Below are 25696 nucleotides of genomic sequence, written 5' to 3'. Positions count from 1 at the left end.
GACGTTATATATTTAAAATTCTGTTGGAGACTAATTATACCACCTGCTGTAAATCACAGAATATGCTGATAGTCATCATTAGGAAAACTCAACACAAGATGTTTCACTTCACTGAACTCACAAAACAGTGAACTAAAATCTCTTACTAGCAATTGCACTTTATAATAATTTTCAGGTTCACTATGTTTATATTGTTTAGGTTTTGTTTAGATTTTGTGGAGACTTGTAAATCTATACGTTCTTGGAAACTACAAAGAACATTCAAACAACAGAGCATTTTCTCAGATGCCAATAAAATTGTAATCATGGATTTTGAAGAATATTGATCTCTAAATGTGGATTTGTCAATATCTCAACTTCAATGTGGCCTATAGTCATGCTGACAAAGAATGACTTGCTGTCTAGTTTGTCATGAGTCTCTTTTACCTGCAAATACAACTAAATAGAAACTATCACAGGAATAGTTCAACATTTTCAGAAATATGCTTGGTTGCTTTCATCCCGAGGGTGGGATGAGAAGACCAAATGCAGTAATTTGGCAGCTGGAATAAGAACACATTTAGCCTAGCTTAGCATGAAGACTGGGGACAGAAGCTAGCCGGGCTCTGTCTAAAATGAAACAAGTCTACAGCCAGGGCTGCACTTTGAGCTAAACAATATTACCATGTTTACCTTCTTTGTTTTGCATGGTAGCATGCTAACATTTGCTAATTCTAACTAAACACAAAATACAGTTTAGGCTGATGGAATAGTTACATAAAACAAGTGGGGGAGAACCGGGTAACATGAGCCACTTTTTACATCTGATGATTTTACTGCAAAAAAAACTGTATTTGTTTCAAATAATAATAATAATAATAATAACTATATATACTTCAGGTTGTTGTGTACCCATGGAAAACAAAGTAAAACAAGTTATCTAATTGTTATGGTTTTAGAACAATGACCCATCAAAAAAGGTTAGTCCTATGGCACAACTTACCCCAAAGTAGGGGTAAAATGAGCATGGGGATGGGGTAAATAGTGCTACCATTAAATACTGATATAAAAATGACACAAAATCATACAATTTTGAGATCATTTTGAACTTTATTAATGCCATCAATTTAACAAAGGCAAAAACTCATACTTTCAATTAAAATTATATGTTTGTGTCCTGTTGTTCAACTGTGATGAAAAATGTGCTTTTGTGTATACAGACAGGTGACAAATTAAAGGAAAAACCAGTACAGGTCTGAATGCTTGACCCCTACAGTGAGGGGATCTGGTGACTCTGTTATGCTTTGGGGGGCATTTTGCTGGCATGGTTTGGGTCCACTTGTCCCCTTAGAGGGAAGGGTCACTGCTAATCAATACAAAGTAGTTGTGAATGATCACCTTTATCCTATGATGAAACATTTCTATCCTGATGGGAGTGGTCTCTACCAGGATGACAATGCTACAGTTCACAGGACACGAGGGGTCACTGAATGGTTTGATGAGTATGAAAATGATGTGAATTATATGTTATGGCCTTCGCAGTCACCAGATCTCAACCCAATTTTACACTTATGGGAGATTTTGGACTGACCTGTTAGACAGCGCTCTCCACCACCATCATCAAAACACCAGATGAAGGAATATCTTTTTTAAGAATGGTGTTCATCCCTCCAGAAGAGTTCAGAGACTGTAGAATCAATGCTAAGGCACATTGAAGCTGTTCTGGTGGCATATGGTGGTCCAAGACTTCCAAGACACTTAATGTCAGCTTTTCCTTTAATTTGTCACCTGTCTGTATGTACAGCATGTTTGCGTGTGGCTTAAACTTAACATTAGACAACAATTGGGTATTTATTCATCAACATTGTAACACTTGTAACAGGGATCAAATGTGAACAGTGTCTCTAGTCACTAGAATATCAGACAATAATTTTCGGGGGTAAATTGAGCTTTGACTCAACTTGCCCCAATATCACTGGCACGTTTTACCCCACAACCTCCATTTTGACAAAACTGTTTCACACAGTGGCTCAGATCCACATTTATGCTGAGTTTATGACCTTGTTTTGTAGTTTACACTGACTTAAATTAACATGTAATTGTTGTGGATATTTTGAGTGATGGTCAGCAGTGGAGAAAGGCGCACACGAGGCTTTTGATGTCTTTGTGAAGAACTTGGCCAAGTGGAGAACCAAAACAGCAAACACCAGAGTGTTCTGCTCCGATGCTATCTCTTTCCATTCTGCCCTCTGAAGGTCCAAGTCCTAGTCTTTATCAGCCTACAATATGAAAAATTAGTCTGATTGGTTTATTTGTTTCTAAACAAGGGACTGCACTTTACCCATGACAGTTTAAGTCACGTTGCATGTAATTTCAGCAGTTTTGGTTTGAGCGTCAGATTGTGTCATCCACCTATCTGTGTTGCTTAGGAAAGCCTCCTCTGACCTTGGTAACCATGGAAATGCTGATATACCCTCTATCAGAGAGGTTTCTGCCTTCCCCAAGACATCACAGACAGCTGAAGTCTTAATCTCTGATTAAGAATTACAGTGTGACCTCAAAGCCAAGCTTGACCCAAAGTAACCCAATTTGTAACCTCTAAAGATGGAAAATTCCATAACAGCAATAATGTCCAGAACTTATCTATTTTAATTAAGATACAAGACTGATAACTTTAGTGACATGATGAATTCACTTGCCAGGACAAAAATCTTTTTTTTGCTCTGTTTTGCTGACCCCTCTCTCCATGTGCTTGAGTCCAAGATGGACTGAGTAATGTGAACTATACTTACTTAATTTGTACACTGACTAATTTTCTACACTGGCCCGGTTTACCCCGTTCGCCCCTACTGAACAAATTTTAGACTTGATGGTGGCGCTAGATGAAATCATTACAATTATCTTAAGGGGCGCATGAATCTCTTGACCAAATGTCATGGCCATCCATATAATAGCTGTAGAGATATTTCACTCAAAACCACAAATGTCATCTGCTGGTCGTGCTAGAGGTAAAGTCAGAGGATCACCTAAATCAGTAGGCTGATGATAATGAATATCTGCAAACCCAATTTCATGGCGATCCATCCAATAGTTGTTGAGATATCTCAGTCTTGACTGTAGTGGTGGACTGACAGATTGGTGCACCAACCATTGCCATCAACAACATTGCCATCCCTAAACAAATACTCCTACGGCACATCTAAAGCTGCCTTATTTACACACTGCATCTCGTTTGGTTAATCCATCCAAATAGAAATGTAAATGGGATGCATTTATATAGCGCCTTTCCAGTCTTCCAACCACTCAAAGCGCTTTACACTACATGCCAACATTCACCTTTTCACACACAAATTCTTACACTGATGGCAGATGCCGCCATGCAAGGTGCCAACCCGCTCATCAGGAGTTAATGCTCATTCTCACACACACACACATACACACAAACACATGGATGGCACAGCCTTCGGGAGCAATTTGGGGTTCAGTATCTTGCCCAAGGACACTTTGACATGCAGACTGGAGGAAAGGGGGATCGAACCACCAATGTTCCAATTAGTGGACAACCAGCTCTACCTCCTGAGCCGCAGCCACCCTGTAAAATGACAGTTTGTGGTTTTATGGGGAATTTCATGTTGAAATAGATCAATGGGCGGATGGACAGTTTATCCATCTGCCCAGCACTTCTGTGGAGCATCTCAGGCTATTATAGTGCGGATTGCCAGATATGGTCAGTGACCACAGGTTTTGGTTTCTGTACAGGCACAGTGGCACCAAACCTGGCAACTTCACCATGACAACGAGACTGTGATACTGCACACAGTTGTCCAGCTGTTCTATAGAACTGGGTAGGGTCCATGAAATCCAATTTCCTCTTACTAATGTAGTTTCCCAAGTGTTTCAACAGTTTTGCAGAAGTAAAACATAACCCTGATCACTTAGACCTCTAAAATATCATCATTAAACATCATCTGCTCAAGCAATAAACATCTATGCAGCAACACAAAACCAGAAAAAAACAACGTATACATACACCGTTATCTTTCCACTTTTTCCACTTTAACTCTCAAGTCAAGTATCGCTTTCTCTGCTCGGGATTATAGTCTTCTATTGTTTGCAGTTCTCTAATGCTTATAATTAATTTCAATTATCTCATTCTCTTCATGAAAACTCATGGTACCACAGCATACGGTATCCTGTTTCTTTACAGTGAGACACTGGTGTCATTGTGCTTTATGTGTTCACACATGTGGTGAAACTGTCACTGTCTTTCTTTTCACAAAATTCATTGTCCTTGGTGCTGAAAGCGACACTGGAGAAGGCGGCATCCAGGCTCTCAACTCTGCAAATTATTTGTGGATGGCTTCAGACTTTGGAACAGGCTCAGATTTATTGCTCCTCCACTCATTATCCCTCCTTCATACCAAAATACATTTATAATCGCAGTGGTTTTCCTCCTCAGTTTATCATCTGTGACATTTCTCTCGGAAACTGACGCTGTGTTCCTACAACAAGGACCATTCCCAGCACTTATCTTTCACACTGCTTGTTAGTTGGGCAATTTTTACACTTCTACACTTGCTTTTCATGAAATTGAAGAAAAACAACACATTTATCATAATAGCATTAAAATTAAAATATCACAGGCCCTGTTGAGTTGTTGGTGATAATATCAACCAAGCATTAGTGCACTATAATAGCCATCTGAAGATCTGGTTCAGTCTTACTCTGAGCTAAGAGAAAACATCTGCCAAGTGTAGGATAATTTCATTTGATGTCAAAGCTGTGAATGAACTTCCTTGTCATCACATTTCATGCAAAATCAGTGTGTCCATTAGTCAACCTTAAGTTATGTGTTTTTAGAAAATGTCACATCACTTATAATTTATCTGTAGGCAGATTTAACATTACTGACTAGATGGATGATGGATGAGGCAGAGTTGTGATTCATTGTGTGGTCATACCCTCATTGCAGGAGGGGTCGTCAGTGGAAAACACACAGGGTGGGTTATCCAGCGGCGGGCCCCCGCTGGGCCAGTGAATCTTCTCTGTCTGGGACCAAATGAGCTCTTTGGTCGTTCCATTGTAATACGCAACAAGCTGCAATCACAAAGGAAAAAACTAATTTGACACAATTATCCATTCATTGTCAATGACAGTCTTGATACCATTGTTTGACATTTGTTGTGCAACCATAAAGAGAGTCCTGATGTCACTTTCTAGCTAGCTTATGTGACTGAATGCATTCTCTCTTTGAGGGTTTCTGTCTGTAAAAGTGAAACGTGTTCCTGGGGTTTACTATAAATATTCTGAGATAAACCAGTATTTACTAAAACGCTTGCTATTGGAATTCAAACCCTTTGTGGCTTTAAAGGACTAGTGGGTAAGATTTAGAATTAGAAATTAGAAATTAGAAAGCCTTTATTGTCATTGTATTGTAAATGCAATGAAATTAGGGAATTAGTGGCATCTAGTGGTGAGGTTGCAGATTGCAACCAAATGAATACCCCTCACCCTCCCCTTCCAAGCGTGTAGGAGGACCTACGGTTGCCGTAAAACCTGCAAAAAACACAAAAGGCCCTCTCTAGAGCCAGTGTTTGATTTGTCCATTCTTGGCTACTGTAGAAACATGGTGGTGCAACATGCCAAGCTCCGTGGAAGAGGCCTCTCTCTTCAAGGGCTCATTCTAAGGTAACAAAAAATAGATTCTTACTTTCAGGTGACTATACACTGATTTAAACATACTTATGAATATTATATTCCATTTCTGCCAAGTCCGTTCCGCCAGATACCACTAAATTCTACACACTGCACTTTTAACAGAGTTATACTGCAATTAATGAATATTGTCACTGTTGGTTTCACCCTTATGCATGATATCCACCCACACTTCTCTTCTAATGTATTTTCAGTCATGCTAGTAGCGAGGCTCTAGGAATGAAAATGTCTGTTGGTTAGTCCACAGCTTTGATCCAGGCTGAAATATCTCAAAACTATTGGATAGACATTCATTTTACCCTCAGGATAAATTTTAATAACTTTGGTTATCTCAGACTTCATCTAGTGCTATCATCATTCGATATGTCCAATATTATCCAGTATTGGACAAAATCAATTTAGTCTATGACTAAACCAAAGTGTTGTTTTGGTTTAACCAATCAGCTTGTGTAAAGACTGGAAGCAGGGGAAAACAGCTAGCCATGCTCTGTCCACAGTTAAAAAATCCACCTACCAGCATCTCTAACTAATTACTAATAAACCTCTTATCTACCTTATTTGTCAAATCCAAACATAAACAGAAATGTCAAAATGACAATTTGCGGCTTTATGTGTAGTTATGTGCTTGGAGACTTCCTGGAGTCTTCACTGGTTGCCAGGTAACCTCACCGTGATGGCAAGACTCCATGAAAGTGAATATGTGTATTTCCCAAAATGTCAAACTATTCCTTTGAGTATGAGTAACAGCATTCATCTCACTGCAAATCTTTTTCAAAAGCCCCAATAACCTTACAATATTACACTAACAACTTAACTTTTCAACTTAGTTTCAAGATTATGTGAGGCTCCTAATAAGACATTATTAAGGGCAAACACAATGTTTGATATCTTGAGAAAAAATAACAAAGAAATCATTACCATCAGATATTGGCCTAAAAAACAATAAAAACAAACAAAAATAATTAGCTCTTTAAGTCACAATCCTGAGACAACATTCTGATATCATAGGATAACAAGATACATAAGTTGTGTATCAAACTAAGATAAGCCTAAAATAATCATCTCAGGTCTTGGCTTCAGTAGTTAAAACCACAGGATGTTGTATTGTATTATATTATTGGCATTTAAAAGTTAAATAAGCATCGTGCAGCCTCTGTGAACTATGATAAAAAACACTCAAGCTAATCAGGAATTGGGCTACATCTACAAAAGCCGTTTGACCAGCATACTGAATAGCTTGAGTGTTTGTGTGAGCTTCATTTTAACGGTACAGCGTCATGAGCAGCATCTGTTGTCCTGCTGTGAAACATGACTCCTGTGTTTCTAACTAGCTGGAGGGGGTTTAATGTTTTCCACCCCTGCTCCTAGTATGTTGTGTCGTCTCTGCTAAAACGTTGAAGGCCATCACCCCTACTGAGGGTCATCAAAACGATGTAGAACATGATAGGTGAAAGGGCAGAGGGTGCACAGTCTGAAATAGATGCAGTATTTCGGCTCAGAGCCTGTGTTTACTGCACTGCACTGCCAAAAAATCTCCTACCAACTATTCACTTAATCTGGCGTTCACTCTCAAAACCTCTAATATCTTCATGTCTGCACACAGGGAAGGACATTTTTGCTTTTTTCCAGAGCAGCTTAATAAATGTATTGAAATCACAAAAATGTCAATGTTAATAAATATATTGAAAATATGGAAGTTACACTATATGGCTATATGGTGTCAGGCTTTCCACCATATTTTGGAACCCCGCTGCAGGGATTTGCTCCCATTCAGCCCCAAGAGCATTAGCGAAATTGGCCACTGATGTTGGGCTATATGGTGACCTTTCCCAAACTGCCACAACATCGGAAGCACATTATTGTCTAAAATGTCATTAAATGCTTAAGCATTAGTCCCAGACCAAAACAAAGAAGTATGTGGACAGGATGTCCCCATACTTTTGGCCACACAGTGTATCTCCCTAATGTTTACTCTCTACAGTTTACTCTTCCTCACAAAAATAAGGTTTGTGTTTAAGATCATATTACTTTGTATTTTAAAGAAGAGATTTATAAAAAATACTTCAAATAAATAAATGAAATAAAAATAAAGAAATAAATATTACATTCTTTTGGGAAAGAAGAGCTCATCTAAAATGTTCACTTAATAGTTCCATTTAAAAAACAAACTTATACATCATTATTTATACATCATTTATTACCAAATTTATGTAATAGTTTCTGCTGGTAATCATGTTGTTAAGTCAGAATCATGTTTTAAAAATGGTTGATATTGTATTAATCCATAGCAATGTCTATGGAACAACAAGATAAGATACGTATATCTGGAACATGATCATGATAGAAGAGTGTGTCGTTGTTCCGTAAATACAAAACATATAAGTTATCGACTAGACAACATCTTCAGGAGTCTGAGATTCTGAAATCTGACACTGGCATGTGATGTTTTCAACCAGGCTGCTGGCTACTCGGGTCAATCAGCCATACGAATCGACCAATTAAAAGCTGAGGATAAATGAGACCAGGAAGTCACGCTGACAGCCTCAGAGGACCACTATGAAATTCTAACTGAAGTCAAATGTAGCTAACCCACTTCTTCTGCCCACAGAGAAAAAAAGAGACACACTGGAGCGCTTCACAGCACTGTTTGCAGAGTGCAACACACAAATATTTTCATCGGACTGTGATGGAAATTTGAGGTTTTATGCATCTTATCATTACAGAAGTCAGGACCCCAAAATATCTCCCAAATAGTAATATCCCCTTTCTCTGCATGATGTTGAACATTTGCTTTCATTGCATCAATGGCCAAACACAAGCAAAAGCTGCGGTTTTAAACTACACAACCAATTATGCTGAAAACAATTTTGAGAAAATTCTCATTGCAGTAATTAGAGACAAATGGAGGGACTTTTCTTCCATTGTTTTCTGTCAATATCATCATTTTGTGTCAACAGCTTTACATAGTGACACTGAAAATGATTCATGAAAAAGTTCCAAAGTGTAAATCAAAAACAACTAATTACTGTTATAGAGAAATGTTTTACATTTTATGTTGTAAAATATTATTAGTACTTATGTAATCACTACAGTAAGCATGGGTGTTAAAATACTTGTAACTCTTATCACAGACATTTTTCTTTAGGAAATGCATCACATATAAATAAAGAGTTTTTAAAAAAGACACATTAACTCTTCAAAAAGAATGCTATACATTCAGCCTTTTGTGAAAACACTGTGGCCCATTTGAAAAGAACAATGTGATATATAAACACTGTTTATCTTCACAAGAGATTGTAAGCAAAACACCATGGTAGAAGGCATGAAATTAAACTAAAAATAACACAGTTAACAATAGACTCTAAATGCACCGTGCTAACCAAGCTAGCAGCTTGCAGCTTGCAGCTAGCAGCTAGTGTTAGGGTCAGCTCCACCCTCTTGTCCAAATACAGTCACTTCTGGCTCCAAAAATCCATGATGGCAATGGTCAAAATGCAAACTTAAGGCTTCAAAATAAAAGTCCACAAACCAATGGGTGACATCACGGTGGCTACTCCATTATTTTTTTACAGTCTATGATATTTACTCTTGCTACCATTACAGTCCAATTACATGTACTGTATGCCAGAGAACATGTGTAAATCTTATGTAATTTCTATTAAAATCCCATCAAATATCAGTAAAAAACAGCCATCTCTTTAAAAATGTCTAAATTGTTAGTTCTATCTTACACAGGCTTTGCCCTCTACTGGACTCGATGGGTATTACTCTCCTCCAATCACACGCATGCAATTGCCCACTGAAATTTGCATGTATGTAGCCAGCCAATCAGGACGCACCTACCGATTATGTGTGCCTCACACAGTATAAAAGGCAGCGTCTGCTTAGGGATATCAGTTTCCGTTAATTTTGCTCTTGACAGACCGACACCACACCGGAACTAACCAGTCCATTTTTAAGAAAAGTTGTGATGTAGCTTTTGTGAAGATGATCATGCTGATGACAGCATGCTTCATCTTCATGCCATGCTGCTGTCCAGTGGTCGGTGGTCAGTGCTAACGTTAGCTTGACTTTTAGCTCATCCTTCTTCTCCTAAAAGTATTTCCAATGCATTTAGTCACAGTAGCTCTCGATACCATAACGTACTCGGGCTCGAGGTACTGAACTAGCTCTTTCAATCCGTCACCCTCAGCTGCACTGACTGGCAGCCTATCGGTCTCAATCATTCGGCAAACCAACTGGGTGATGGCCTTGGACTGGTGCACATCACAGTTTTGTCCCCCCAGCTAGCAGCGACGTGATCTTTGGCTTTGACTGTGAGCCATCCTCAGGCTGCAGCCGGGTGCTTGTTGTCCATGTGGTACAGCATAGTGCTAGTACTGTATTGGCCCGATACGTTAACATTACTTTTCAAATATAACTTACATCATATAGTTACATACTATATGATGTATAGTAGTGGTATCTGGCTCCACCATTAATTGCTACAAAGCAAAGTGGTTGGGATTCCTAAGTTGGTGCAGGGAAAGGAGACCGCCTTTCATGTGCAGTGGGAGAGGTTCTCTCCTTTCTACAGTATCTGGTGGAAAAGGGGCTGTCTCATGCCACTATTCAAGTGTATGCAGCAGTGATTTCCTCCTGTCATGAGGGCTTTGGCAACAGACCTGACCATCGCTGGAGACAAAACCCAGCGATGCAGGTCTCCGAGCCCCAGTGGGAACTACCATTAGTGCTTGAGGCCCCAGTGAGTGATTCCTATGAGCCTCTGGAGCACTCCTCTCTGAAGGCTTTGTCATTCAAGACAGCCTTGCTGCTTGCGCTGACCTCAGCTAAGAGAGTGAGTGAGCTGTGTGCCCTGCCCTGGTTCACCCCAACTGCCTGCTGCTTCATGGTGACCACAGCGGTGCTACTCTCTCACTGTTCATGTGCTATGGAGATGGAGTGGTTGGTAAAGCCCTATCCAAGAAGCACCTAGCTAGTTGGCTTTGTGAGTGCATCTCCCAAGTTTACAAGCAGGCGGGTAAGGATCCCCCCACTGTGGTCCGAGCGCATTCCACATGTGGTGTAACAACAGCCTTATTCAGTGGAGTGAGGGTCGAGGACATATGCATGGCAGCGTCTCGGTCTACACCTTGACCATTCATAAGGTTCTATCTCTTAGACATGACGGGCTCCTTCTCAAGGTCCGTGCTTGCAGGAGCAACTCAGGACTTGTGAAAAGGGTAGCGTGATTGTCTCAGGGAATGAGGTGTGCAGGGTGTCTGTTGTATGATTTGTGACCCCTGCAAGCTTAGGCCATGGTTACACAGTTTCATGTTCATGTTAACTAACGGGCTGGGTTGGGCACCCTACTGCTCCGCTGAAGGGGCTTGGATGACCTATAGCCGGTCGGGCTCAGTTAGGCAGTCTGATGCTTATGGACCCTGCTGCTCCTACGCTGTCCACTGAAGTGGTCTCCGAATGAGAGTAGCAGTGACACGCTGCGTTTTATACCTTGTGAGGCACACATAATCAGAAGGCACATCCTGATTGGCCAGCTACATAGATGCAAATTTCCGTGGGCAATTGCATGCGTGTGATTGGAGGAGAGTATTACCCGTAGAGTCCAGTAGGGGGCTCCGCCTGTGCTTATAGAACTAGGGATACAATATCGTAACGTTCATTCAGTTATCTATTATACCCCCTCAGGAGACCATAAATACTTAAGACAGTGAATACAAAGCACATTACTGATGTAAACAGTAAAAGCAGCAACTTACCCCATACTCTCCTGTCTCCTGGTTGGTCATTGCCCACAGGTTGATATCTATATCCCTGGCATTATTGTGGTCTGTGGTAACAAGACCCGTCACTCCTTAAAACACAGACAACGTGCGCATTAAACGTCTTATTCAGACAGTGTAATGTCATACATCTCTTATACAAACTGAGATATGCTCATTTTATCTGCTCCCATTCAAATTTGACTCAGAGGAGTTTTTCTGTGTAGTCAAACTGATTTTATGTGCCAGTGTTATGTGCCAGTGTAAGTTAAACTATTAAGAGTTTAACTTAACTTACTTAACTTATTTTAACTAACATAAACAGACACTAGAGACATTTTTACAACATACTACATGCCCATACATCTATTATGGAAGGGCACATGTTACCTGAAGAATCACAGCAAAAATACTTCCATGTTTTTGTATAGGTCCTTCTTCAAGAGACAGTATTTGACAAGTGACAAGTGATGCTCACAACACTGATGTCTTTGTATTGATGTGCACAGTTTCACACCATAGTTTCTAATGGAGCTCTACACAGACAGATTATTCTGAAAATCATAAAAGTAGAGCATCATTTTCAGCATTACTATGATTTATATGTCACAATTTCCAGCCTGTTTTAAAAGATTTCCATTAGCATCTAATACTGAGCATTAGTAAAGTATAATACTACTTCATAATAAAACTATAAATGGTTGGAATGTGACCTCTGAGTAGAATAATGCATTCGCTGAGCCAGCATCGGATATTTGAAAAGCGTTTGCTTCCAATAAAAACAGGTAACATTAAACATTGTTAAAACATCAACAATAATGAAGTGAAAGTTTCCATTATTACTTTCAACATGGGTCCTATTTTGCTTGTTTTTTCCCATCATGCTGAGCAAAACAACCTTCATCAACCCTTTTAAGCCAAACCAACAAAATCCCATTGTTCTGCTTCTTCTAATATGATGTGAGGGCAGATCTGGCAGCCAGCAAAGTAAACAAGGAAGTGTGTGAGCACCCACATCAAGCATCAAATGGACTATTAACTGGAGTGTTGTGTGATAACTGTTCAATAACAGTATAATTATTGTGTTGAAAGGGCATATTTTAATCGTTTTTTGGGTTCAATGGTTCTTTCCAATAATGTGCAGCTGGGCCAGTCTTTTTGCCTCACTGTATGTTTACTGGAGAGCACTGTTCCCTGTTATCTGAGAGGCTGCCGTGGGCTTTACGGCAAAGTGACTGATGACATTTTAAGTGGAAGTGGAGACTTCATTCACACATTTATTTAACATCATTTTGCATTAAGTCATATACATGTATATCCATGTGTAACTGCAGGTTTGGATGTGGCGTACACACCAAAACAAAAAAGTAAAAGTAGCAGAAAGCGTATGTAAAACATTAGAAATATACTGTGACTGATTAACTGAACTTCAGAAAGGTTCATAGCCCTACTCTGATGTATGAAGCAGTTCTTATGAGTTAAGACACATGACCGACGTTTGCTCACCCCAGAATCGACGGTTCAGCGTTCTCATTGTGATGTTGATGCCATCGTTCTGAGCTCCACCCTCCGCCAGCGTCTCCTCCAAGGCCGTTGCATACAACACAAAACCGTCATAGAAGCTGCCGGCAATGTAGTCCATCTGCAAGAAGTGAGTCGTACTCTTGAACAACCAGGGATTTGTGCAATACACAAGGTTTTGATTAAGGACTTTAATGATGGAATAAAAAATTACATAACATTTTTAAGGGGGGGAAATACCTATCCTTCAACCAGGGTTCAAGAGCCTACTTCTGTGAAATTATACAATTTTGGCCAGTGAAAGTGCCAAATACCATCAAACACACAAAATGATACATTTTAGAAATGTTCAGTCTAATGTGCTTTTGTGAAACTCACATGCTTAATGGCTGAGGTAAGAGCAGTGATAAAAGAAAAAGTATTCATTGCTAACATCACTGTCAACATCATTCATCATTAACTGCTGACAGTTACACAGCACAGTCGGGATTTTTCTGCACACAAAATCCAATAAAAGATTAAAGAGGTTGTGATGATGCTGAGAACGCACACGATTTTCATAGCCTATAACTTACCAATGACGGCTCCAAACGCACACCGAAATCCCTCTGTGCTCTGGCATGGAGTTTCCTCTGAAAGTCTTTGTACTCTGGATTATCGGGAGGCCGGTATGTTATGACGAAAACAGACTGAAGGAGACACAGAAACAGAGAGGAAAATATTCAAACACTACAGCATGAGCTGTATGGGCCTGAGTATTGATCCATGAAACATCCGATGTGTTCATCTTTAAAAGGGCCTTGAGCAATTAATGCACTGAATCCCAACATCCTGCATTTGGAATATCTGCTGCTGTCAAGTGAAAACATTGTGAAAACACATTTTTGTAGTTTCATTGTAATTTAATTGCTATTACATTATTCAGTGTCATTTTCATTCTTAATTTTTACATTTATTTTAAAATTATACTAATGGAGTAAACAAGTCAACTCTTATTCATCTTGGCAGGGTCTTAGTTGTCAATAATGCTAAGAGTCTAAATTCCTGTCTCTGCAACTCTCTCTGTGACCATTTCAGCATAGCAAATCCCAAACTATACACTAGTAGGTATTGTCAGTGACATCTTGTTGTTTGTGGTTGAGTGTCACAAACCGCTAATTGACTAAGCGGCTAAATGGCTAACAGGACCTGCCAATGGTCATTGAGCTTTTAGCGTGCTAACAGTCAAAACAGGGTTAACTAACTTGCTAAGTTTAAGCTGCAAGTATTTCATGACCCAAAGTCCCTCTGACATAATTCTGCAGTTATCTGATATCAGAAATAGACAGATATTGTAGGCAAATGACAATATGCACTTTGTATAGACAGCATAGGTGGGTAGGTTATTAGCTAAGATTAAGTGAAAGAGCTGTACGCTAGCCACTGTGAAACCACCCTTCTGTCTGTTTACAATGCAGTTTCCCAACACATTACTGAAATTTGTGTCACCATAAAATAAATATAGTAAAATATATATATATAATGATAAATATATATGAATAATATATAGTAAAATATAAAATGTATGTCACCACAAGACACTTAGTTTTGTACTGTATTTCAGTATAGCACAAAATATACTGATGTTTCATTGGTTTCCACTTGAGGGTCAGTGCTAATAAAATGCAATCATTGAGGTGTTAGCATACTAACTCATAATAATGAACATTTTTGGGCAGTTTTGGAATCCCAAAAGAAAATCCCTTTTTTTAGATTTGTGCAGTCATTTGATATCAAAAGTAGATGGATACTGTATGACAGTAACAAAACCGTTCTGTGTAATACGATCAACGGAGATGAAGAAAAAATCAGCCACTGTGAAACCTCCCTATCATATGTTCCTGTAATTCCATTTCTTGAATCTTCTAGAATCGTGTCATTATCTTAAAACACTACAACAAGATAAAATAAAAAAATCCATGATGATCAAGCTGAATGCAGCTTTTTTTATTTCAGATCTTGAAAAATGTACACTGTAAATGTAAAAGGTGACCTATACACTCTAAAAAATGCTTGCTTGATCAAATTTTGTGTTTTGTAAAATAGTGAAGACACTGCTAGTTCTAAAATGACAGGCTGACATAATGAGTGGCAACCTGTCTTCTTTCATGATTTTTCATTTGGAAAAAATCGGTTACAAATTGCTGTAACACCACATGAGTAGTGGCAGAAGTAAATGTTTGATGAGGTATTTGGATACAATAGTAAAATATTCTGCCAGACATTTCGGTCCAAATATTTGCTCCAGCTGACCTTTGATTCTGTTGATACTTGCTGCTTTCACAAAAACAAGTTTTTCACATTTCTATGAAGTCTTTTAGCTTAACTGGAAAGATATAGATCGTTTTTCATGTTAGAACAGTTACTGGAAACCCACCACAAATTTCCACAAGCAATTATTGCTCTGAAGGAAGCATATTGCCATAATGAGCCCTGTTATGGCTTGCAGACAAATTAACTTCTTACATGATCAGCAAAATGGGAGCCAAAATGTTGTTCTCCAGCCAGGGTTATGAGCAGTTCATTTTCAGATAAAGAGATAGTGAGATCACAATGTTTCATGGAAGGTGTTAAATACCAGGTCATGGTTTCAACACTCCAAAAATAAATCACTCACTTAATCGTGTCTACAATCTTCAATTTGATTGCAATAAATCCAACTCTTGTGAATAGACACAGGTATGACACAAACTGCAATATACTGAATTTGTTTAGGCTGATTAAAATAGTTCTTTGAAGAATTTCTCAATACAAAAAAATACTTATGTTGCAAATAAGAGTAAAAGTGTCTACACAAAGTGTTTTTATATGCTTTGACAGAACAAATTAAATGACTATTTATTCGTATTAAAACTTGACCTTTGCATCCCTAGCTAATAACACATTTCAGAAAAACAAATATTACAACTAAGATGATATTTCCACATGTGCAGAGATAAAAGGTGGAGATGTGTGAGGATGCATATAGGCATAAAACTAAATCACCCCTAAGTTCTTCAAATAGAATTCAAAGGAAGACATTAATCTCTCGACTATCCTAAGTTAATGTTTTGTAACTCTATTTTTTGCCAAAATATGTTGAGTCCATTACGATGAAAACTGTCATTATAAATTCAATATAATGCTACATTTAATTTCAGAAAGCCGCTCTCCTTCAAAACTTAGTGAACACTAAATTAAAAGAATTCAGAGAAGCCAGTGTGACATTCAAGGAGATAAATTAGACGAGCAACACATCTGTGCCCACTCCTTTCTGTCTCAGTGCACTAATTTGTAGGGCTAAATGGCTTCCTGTGAAAACATGTCCTCCCATTCATTACTGTCACGCAAGTATTTCACTCCTTAAAGTGTGACTGTGTCCTTGGGAGAGTGCACATAAGCTTCTCTTATGCATGGTTGTCATTACCATAAAAGCTTCTCCTGCTTTTACTTGCTTTGGCTAGTTCTTGTTATCATTCTCAGACACAGTAATTGAAACATGGTTACTACTTAAGTAATATTCAGATGCAATATGGACAGCTAGTTGGATTTTGCTCTGTCCCAGACCTCTAAATCTCTGCCCACATTTCAGATTTTTGCTGGGGATTTCTGATTTAGGTCTGGTGTGGCGCTCGTTGACAACTGCTTCCCCAGATGGAAAAGGAACACAGCTATGACAATCAGAGATTTATAGATGCAGATCCTGAGCATTGCCAGAAAAATTGCCACAAAAATGCAACTGGCATGTATGAGATCAACGTAGATATACAGGTTGTTGTCAAGTCAACTGACAGAAATAACTCTTAAATTGTTTTTAATGGTTAGGAGAAAATGATAACCTCCCTGACAATGAAGTGATAACAATATGTCAATTCAGTCTGATTATCAGGCTAAGTTTGACATATTTTAGAGTGTCAAATTAGTTAGTGTGTCTACTTAGAATGGATGTTTCCAGTATTTTTGGTTTCATTTTCTCAATAGTAGCTCCACAAGTCACCTTATTGTTTCTTATTTCAAGATACAGACACTTACTTCCCAAAAGTTGTTGAAACAAGATTATTTCTATTAGGAACAGTTGAGATATTCTTTCTGCACTGGCAGACTTTTTCTTTTGTTTTATAAAAACATTTTAAGACTCAAATTTAGACAAAAACAACTTGATACAATGGTTATTTTTTGCAGTTCAGGAATATTTTTGAAGAGTTTTATGAATTCAAGTGACTACAGTGACTGATGTTTGGTTTCAATGTACTGTGATTTGTTTTAGGAGACTTCTTGGAACAAGTAATACTTTATCAGAAAAAACTGACAAGTACAATGTTTGAGCCAACTGTCTGTTTTCAACTGGATCTAGGGATTTCATTCTGTGTAACTCAATAAGAAGAGCCTGATAAAATTTATAGGAATTAGAGCGAAAATGAACAGAAACTGCAAATCCATTTCTAATTCCCAATGGTGGTTTTGGTCTTTTTATTATTTCCTGCCTCTGGTTACTGTGTGTGTAATGGTTAAACGGATACAGATGCACTGTGTGATATAATCAGCCTTTACATCTCTGTTCTTATATACTGTACAGTATTTGTGTGCCTATGTGCATGTCTATATCCCATGTGTATGTCTGTTCTGTGTTCATTTTACCTTAAAGACCTTGATAGGATCAATCCAGTCAGGATCAGAGTTCTGCCACGGTTTGCGCTCTGACAAGCTCTCGGCGAAGACGTCCACATAGAAAATGGCGTAGTTTTCTGGGTCCTGGATCTCGTTCTGAAAGTGTTTCATGATGCTGAGGAATGTCTCCAGGGGGCCGCAGATGTACACGACTGCAGACAGAATAACAACAAACAAGATGTTCATCTTTTCCCACTTGCCTCTTTAAATTATTACTTTTCTTTAAACACTGCAAAAATCTCGATTCTTTTCAAGTCAAATACTGAGTCAAAAAATATTTTCATAAAACAAGTAAAAGTAATCTGCAATTGCAGTGAAATTTCAATCTGTAATACAGTACAAAGCATAGCATGCCACATATTTTCTAGATTCAAGTGTGATTTTTCTTTTTTTTCCATCTTCTGATATTCTAGTGATTCAGTCTTCTGACACTCAGTATCTTAAAAGATGACAATATTAGCAGAAGTAGAAAAATCATCAGAATGAGCTGATTTATATTGAAATAATCACAAAACTATGACAGGGTTTCTCACTTATTTTAAGTAAACAAAACTTTTAGAGTTCAGTACTTGACAAAAAATTCTTGATAAGATGGAGTGTAACAAGTGAAAAAAAAAATCCCCTATTGGTTTATAAATTTCACTTGCTCTCAATGCAAAGTCAAAGACCACACTTACACTACAGGACTTGCTGCACAGTTCTGATTTTTGGTCTACATCAGAATTTTTGGCCACCTGTTTATTTCTCATTTAAACAGTGAGCCATGTCCGTTTATTTACACTCAAAACAACTGGTAAGCATACATGAATAAACGGCAGATGTAAGACAGCACTGCTAGACCACCATCTACAACAGGCACAAATATGACAGACATAATAACTGAGGCTAGAGAGCAGGAGGAGGGCTGCTTGCAGGCTGGAGGGTTGACCTGACCAGTGGGAGGAGTCTGTGTCAAGTAGGCAGAGTTTTACTGGCCTCTTTCCTCTCTCTGCTTGTAGATACACTCCACGATTTCCTTGTAGCTACCCAAATCCCCAAATTTCCTCTCAGCTAGCACTGTGTTGATGTTTTGAACCTCAGCTGTGACCTTTATTGAACCTCATAACATCCACTCTGAGCTGTGAGGAAATTTGAGGGAGATATTAAGGATACCACAAAATAACCTTTAAAGCAGAAATCTGTCATTTCTTTTACAGGGTTTGACATAACCGATGGCCCAATGGCCTTCGCCAATAAAAGTTTATGCAGTGACAGGCAGTCAGAGTCATGGGTAAGTCCCTTTGAAAAAACAAGGAGTAAACCAGCCACAGAGAAGCACCTGGGAGGGGTCAGAAGAGGACAGAGGGATGGAGTCAGAAAATGGAGAGGGAACAATGGAAATGGAAGATGGGAATTTTGAAGTTAGAAGTGGGAGAGCCTCAGGGAAGAGAAAGAAAAAGAGAGTTGATTCATTAAGTCAAAGTGAGAGTGATCATGAAAAAGAAACCTGCATTGTTGGAATGACGATTCGGGGTTTGAAAGAAGGTGCTGGATGTGGAGCTTTGTCAGAAAAGCACACTGTGGAAAGATGGCTTAAAAGTGAAGTGGGCAAAGTTAAACTGATCGACGTAAAATGATCCGGCTTGATACTCGTCGAGTGTATGTCAAAGATACAGCTGGAAAAAGCCTTGAAAATCTTGGTGTTGGGTTCTGGGATGGATATGTACCCAGTGGCATGTTTTCTGCCCAGTAAGAAAGCTCCAATTAAAGATGTTGTTGATGGAGTCTCACACAGAATTGATGCAAGGAGATTTAAAGAGTATAAAGGGGTGACAGACAGCTATAGAATGAAAAGGTTTGACTAAATAGTTAATGAAAAGTATGAGACTACATCTGTTATGCTTCACGTTGATTTGGAGCATGTTCCCAAACCTTTGCAGAGCAAGAATTGTTGGAAGTTTGGTCAGAGTTTGTTTGTATGTAGGAGTGATTTTACCACATGTGGTAAATGTGGAGAGAATGATTGTGAAGGAGACTGTGAGAAAGATCCAGAGTGTCTTCTTTGCAAAGGGATTCATGCAGCACAGGAGGCTAACTGTACAAAGAGAGTAAGGAAGGCTGAAATAATCAGGGTCAGATCTAAGTACTGCTGGAGTAGAAAGAAAGTCTGATGAGAAAATTGACATAATTGTAGATGCAGCAAGGAGATTTCTGGGTGTAATGGGAGTTTCTGGACAAAGTGTGCAGTAGATGTTAAAAGAAGCTTTTAGTTTCTTTCAAACACCTGAAAAATAGAGAAGTTATAACAGAGTGGAAAATGGGTGGGAAGGGGTTTATTTTATTTGGTCAGTGCATATTTTAGTTTAAATCTAGTAGATGCGACATTTTGGATGCCAACCACCACTAGAAACCAGAGAAGCCCTGTGGGCAGCTCGAGCCTCAGCCCGGTGGAGGAAGAGGTACCTTACGTGCCTGCTAACATTAGCTTGCTAGCTTCGGCAGATAACAGAAAATATAGTCGGTGTATGTAGCGTTACAGACACTAGTCACCTCAGCTTGTGTTGATTTACCAGCTGCGAGTGTAGCTATGATGTTGCTGCTGTGAGACATGAGCGCATAATTACACCAAATTCAGCTGTGGTTGGATCTTCTTTGTGCCGTGTACCTGGCTAACTTAGCGTGTTGTGTAACCAGCTGTTGTAGCGCTACTGCACCATGCACATAATTTTAATTTAATTGCTGTATGTAGCTCTGTATTTCCATTGCTGCTCTGAATAACTGCATCAGATATCAAAAAGTGACAATGCTTTTTCATCTAAGCTTGTATATACTCAGCTACTTTTAACCCTTTTGTATTACCGTCTGTCTGTGTTGCCACTAGACAGCGAGCTGTGGGGCTGAAAACACTTAAGTTTTTAGCTCATGTAAGCTCAGCATTTTTGTCCTTTCATTGTTATTTCAAACACAATGTCTCTGCTTCTGTGCATTTCAAATGGTTTTTACAATTTTGACAGGGTTATTGAAATGTAATTCCTTGTTGATGCAGTTAGTTATAGGCTGAAACTATAAAACAATCCTAAATGAATTCCCCTTTTAGCCAGATTCCCCTTATAGAAGAGGACACTGTTGGCAGCAATCAGCAATAACTCCATTCATTTATACACCATTCATTTACTGATCCAATATGTGCCTAATAATAATATATCAACATTACATATCCATAACTAAAGGAAAACAACCAAATCTAAAGGGAACTTTCATGTTGTACATATTATGTATACAAAGAATAAATCACCAGAATTATGGAAAAAAGTGTTATTTTCATTTTTCGACTGCTGGGCCAGTGAAAATATACAAGGGGCCAGTAAAACTGATCTACTGGCCAAGTGGGCCAGTGGGGGAAAAAAATGTACCATTGGACCCTCTTTAAGTTAATGTTAATGTCATGTTATGTGCATGGTTCTGAGTGCTGTTAGACATTCAGATCAACACATTTACTTCAGCTGGTCCTGCTTCAAAGTGATTAAATGTGCTTCTTTTCAGTCTAATTGCTCTGTGTAGCAGATCGCTACCTTCCTAGCTGACATGGCCAATAATGTCTGTTAAAAGCAGAGCCATGTGACACATTTTCCACCACGTTTTGTAGTTTCACATATTAAAATCAAGGGCATATCGTGAGTAGTGGATAATACACTTCAACAGCTGGCGCATATTTCGACTTTTGCAATGTCTGATTCTAATAAATGTCAAGCTTCGACACGATCGTCTGCAGCACATGCAGAAATTTAGGAAAACATCAGTCAGAGGAAGCAAAGAAGCCAAAATGGAGACAGAAATCGCTCAAAGTCGTGTGTGAATATTGGATCGGAGGTCTTCACACAGGGGAAACAACATAAGGAAGGAGGGAGATTCAGACATAATACAAGGTATAATGTGAGGTCAGCATTTCAAAAACAATCTTTTTTTTAAACTTTCAAAAAAAAAGATTCTACAAACCCCTTTTTTTCCATTTAATAAATGATGCCAAAGTTCTCAAATGTTAAATGTCTAAACACAAGCAGCAGCACAAGAACTTTGCCTACATAAAAAAGTCAAGATTGCCAAACTCTAGACTCCATTTTCCCCAACTCTTAGTGCTTAACTTGGTGGGCAGGTATACTTTCACCGCCTCACTCACTTAGACACTCCAACATTTCATTGTTTGCGGTTGCAGGAAACAAACTTGACACCCATCTACGTACAGGATCTGACAGCGTACCTGCACCCTGCCACCTCCACCTTCCTGCTGTTGAGTCATGAATAAAAAAAACCTAGCATTATTTCCATTAGCAGCGTATGTCAGAGTAGCTGCTGCCAACTCCGAGGCAGTCCTCCAAGTTAGCAGACATTTCCTCATGTGTTAGACCAAAGCCGGCCGCTGCTTAGACCCTAACTCTCATCTCTTCCAACATGGTTCACCATGCCAAGTAGTCCTGCTGTCTCCTGAATCGCTCCCAAAATAAATGCACAGACAGCTGAGGCAAAATGTCCCTCTGTGCCGCAGCTACAGTACATGAACCTGCCACACTTTACTTAACACAAAGGCACATTCAATTGTTTGGTACAAGTTGTTCCACTTCAGGAACTCAAGGATGTTAATCAACCCTGCTTCTGCTCTGTTTTCTATGCTGTTGAAAATCTCCTTATGTAATTCAGAATTCATGTTTTCATTTGATGAGATTGTTTCAATCATTTTATATACTATGTCTCATTTTTACCCCCGCTGATGAGATAATGTTTTCTGTCCTGTTTGTGTTCTGTCTGATAGTTAGCAGGATATCTCAAAAACCTGTTGACTGACTTGATGGAAAGTTGAGCCAAAGAACAAGTGATTCATGTTTGGGGAGGATCCAGGATTTCTCAACATTGCAAGATAGGGTATTTTTAAACATATTTGCTACTTTCTCATGAACTGCTGCTCTCACTTGAATTAAAACAAATAATGTATGCCCGGTGATTTTCTGTCACTAATGCATATTTTGAAGCATATCCAAATGCAGATTTTTTTTCGTTTTATATACACATATAGACATTAAAGCAGCCTTGGCGGATGTTCTCAAATGAACGTCAATGTCTTGAAACAGACAAAAAAGGCAGATTTGTCAACTCGTATCAAGTAAATGACACCTGATTATAGCAAAGCCTTGAGACAAGCTGACTTGTGCTGGAAAGTGCTGGAAAAATCTCACTTCTCATGTGAAGTCCTGTATTAGTCCTTACATTTATCATGTGCATTAGTGTGGAACTGCAAAGCTTTAACCAGTGAAAACAAGTCACTCTCCTGTAAATTTGTAACGTTCGCTGTCATAATTCAGACTCTTAATTACACTGTGTTTGGTTTGCAAATTTGGACATTTCACTGTTTTAGATGGCTCCATACAAATGCACAAAAAACAGAGAGTGGGCCAATTACAAGTGTTTTTGTCCCTTTTTCGATTGGATTATGCTGGATTTTCTAACATGACTCTGTGTCATATTTGTCTTGTAGCTCAATCTTTTGTCAGAGAAGATTATCCTCCAACTCTTTGTTTTTTTTTTCATGCTCTAATCTGTCTGGGGGCCATGTACGACTCTGTTGTAAAATAGATGACTTATAGCTTTTCCTCTGTGGCATTCCTTTATATAGAAAACTAGAGAACACTGAAGAAGCAATACGCCACATCTGCGATTGTTGACTCCTGAAAGTGTTTTCACAGGAAATAGGATTTCTGTAATTACACCGAGGCGCTCCCTGAGCTTCATTGTGAAGAGACACTCTTTTCATCGCTCACTGGGAGCTACAAACCACTGGCATATGTACTCCAAAAAGTACGTGCAACACGGCCTGATGTATTCTTCCACTCACACAGATGAAATTTTCCCTCGTGTGTCATTAATGGACTGAGAAGCATCCAGGCGAGAGTGTGACTGGGCAATGTGATGGGAGTTGGAGTATAGTCACAATGTTGAGAGTACTGCTTTCAGTGGAGGAGAGGCTTGAAACTTTTACCTAAAGGGTCTGTTCACCCAAATAAAATATTTTTAAAAAAACACACACACATAGCCATGCAGATAATTTTGGTTTTATTTCAAATATTAATTTGTCCAAGTTTTGACATATCTGTGTCTAAGATTTCTGCGGGATTTCACTTGTGCTGCTCAAAGCACTGAAAAATGACATAAAGAATATTCAAAAGTAATATATTGTCCCTGTTGCTCAACATAGTCCACAGAACATGCTGTGAACAGTTTTCACAGGGATGATTTCTTCAGCAGAAAGTGGTCTGTGAGAGAAAACTGTTAATAGCGATGGTGCAGATACCATTAGAGCTAAGTGAAAAAAAGGGTGGTTATTTGGGTGAACTGACCTTTTAACTTAAAAAATATTCCAGTATAAGAAAGAAGGCTGCATTCATTTAAAAATAACTAATGTTCTTGAGTGTGAAGAATGGTCTCAGTGTTATGAAAATGAAAATCCCCTAAACTGGAGACATTTACACTAGTCATTAAAATCTGTATCTGGATATGTCATCTGGATAAGGAAAAACGCATGTAAACCGTTCAAAGGTGTAAACGACTGTAGAACGCATTCAGATCAGAAGGCGATTGAATCCGCCAGACAACATTTGGAGGCAGTCAGTCTTGAATGACATTGCTTCTCTTGATTTGGGAGGTGCCATGACTGTTAAGTCCGCCAGTCCCACCTGAAAAATCTGCATGTTGAGATCTGATCACAAAGTGGGCAAAACTAAATTAACAAAAATGTTTATTGATACCAGGATCAGATGGCATTATCCAGATAATGTATCCAGATACAGATCACATGTTAATAGCAGGTGTAAATGAAACTTTCACGTGTTAAGATCAGTTGAAAGGTCACATGTTTCTCTACTGGATGAGAAAATGGTCTAAAACACTTAAAGGACAGGTTCACAGTTTTTCAAGTGTGTCTTAAAACAACAGTCAGTTGTCCATATGACCAGTGTAAGAGGGTTTCATCACTGTAATCATTCCTCCTGTTCATACCGGCTATTAAAAGATCCCCTTCTAATGTGCTTTCAATGCAAGTGATGGGAGCCAAAATCCACAGTGTGTCCACACAGTCATTTTGTGCAAAAATGCAATTAAAAGTTAATCTGAAGCTTATATGAGGCTTCAGCAGTCTGAGTTAGTCATATCAAGTGGATATCTGCCACATTTACTGTCTTTTTAGCATCAAATTCCCTCTTTGTGTTTCCTTGGACAGTGTTTCCCTGTTGAGCTGCGGTGGAAGTACAGTAACAAAAAGAGGATTTTGGCACTAAAAAGACTGCTTCAAATTAGCTTCAGATAAACGTTTAAAGACGTTTTTGCACAGAGGGAAGACTGTGGATTTTGTTCCCCATCACTAACATTGTAAGTGCATTATGAATGGATCTTAATGGTCAGTATGAACAGGAGGAATGATAACAGCAAGAAAAACATGTTTCAGTGTTCATTTGGGCTCTTGACTGTTGTTTTAGGACAGATTTGAAAAATTGTCAATCCATCCTTTAACGTCTAAAATGCTTAATTTTGTTTTGCTCTAATCTATCAGTAGCATGTCCCGTATCTGTCCCACAGCGGCTGTGGTAACAATCACTCGGAGCAGTTAACTGTTCACAGTGAAAAGAGTTATTTCTGCCGATTTGCAACAACCCGCATAACCGCATCAATCTCAGTCACAGTTGTCACAATTATCGTGCCAGTGTTTCTGTTACCATATTTCTGGCTCTGGCACAGAAAGATAATGTCTTAATCCTGCCTACAACGCTGTGATTGGCTTGATTGTTTTTCAATGATAACAACACCAGACTGATTTCAGTCGCTGAACAAATCATAGATGTGTGCTGCGATTCAGAAGTCTGGAATCAGGCAATCTACAAGACAGTACCACAAAATTAGGTAATAATTCAGGACTCCTATTAGTTAATATCAAACTACCAAAACACATTGGCATGAAGTGAACCAGGGACTTTTAGAGCCTGGATTCTGGCAGTTTGACTATTTGGTAATCA

General features: G+C 38.8%; 1 protein-coding gene across 1 annotated transcript in view; it reads right to left on the bottom strand.

Moving 5' to 3' along the window:
- The window catches only part of npr2 (natriuretic peptide receptor 2), a 62969-nt gene that overhangs the window by 33289 nt on the left and 3984 nt on the right, over positions 1 to 25696 (bottom strand). Inside the window, exons 2-6 of the mRNA XM_067573754.1 lie at positions 17634 to 17815; positions 13553 to 13666; positions 12963 to 13098; positions 11454 to 11548; positions 4941 to 5076 (exon numbers count right to left, since the gene is read on the bottom strand). Of these exons, the coding sequence (XP_067429855.1) occupies positions 4941 to 5076; positions 11454 to 11548; positions 12963 to 13098; positions 13553 to 13666; positions 17634 to 17815 (663 nt within the window). The remainder of the gene's footprint in view (positions 1 to 4940; positions 5077 to 11453; positions 11549 to 12962; positions 13099 to 13552; positions 13667 to 17633; positions 17816 to 25696) is intronic.

Source organism: Thunnus thynnus, chromosome 19 (assembly GCF_963924715.1).
Source record: "Thunnus thynnus chromosome 19, fThuThy2.1, whole genome shotgun sequence".
Classification (NCBI taxonomy): Eukaryota; Metazoa; Chordata; class Actinopteri; order Scombriformes; family Scombridae; genus Thunnus; species Thunnus thynnus.
Note: the sequence above shows the minus strand (reverse complement) of the source record. Positions and strands in the feature narration are given on the sequence as shown.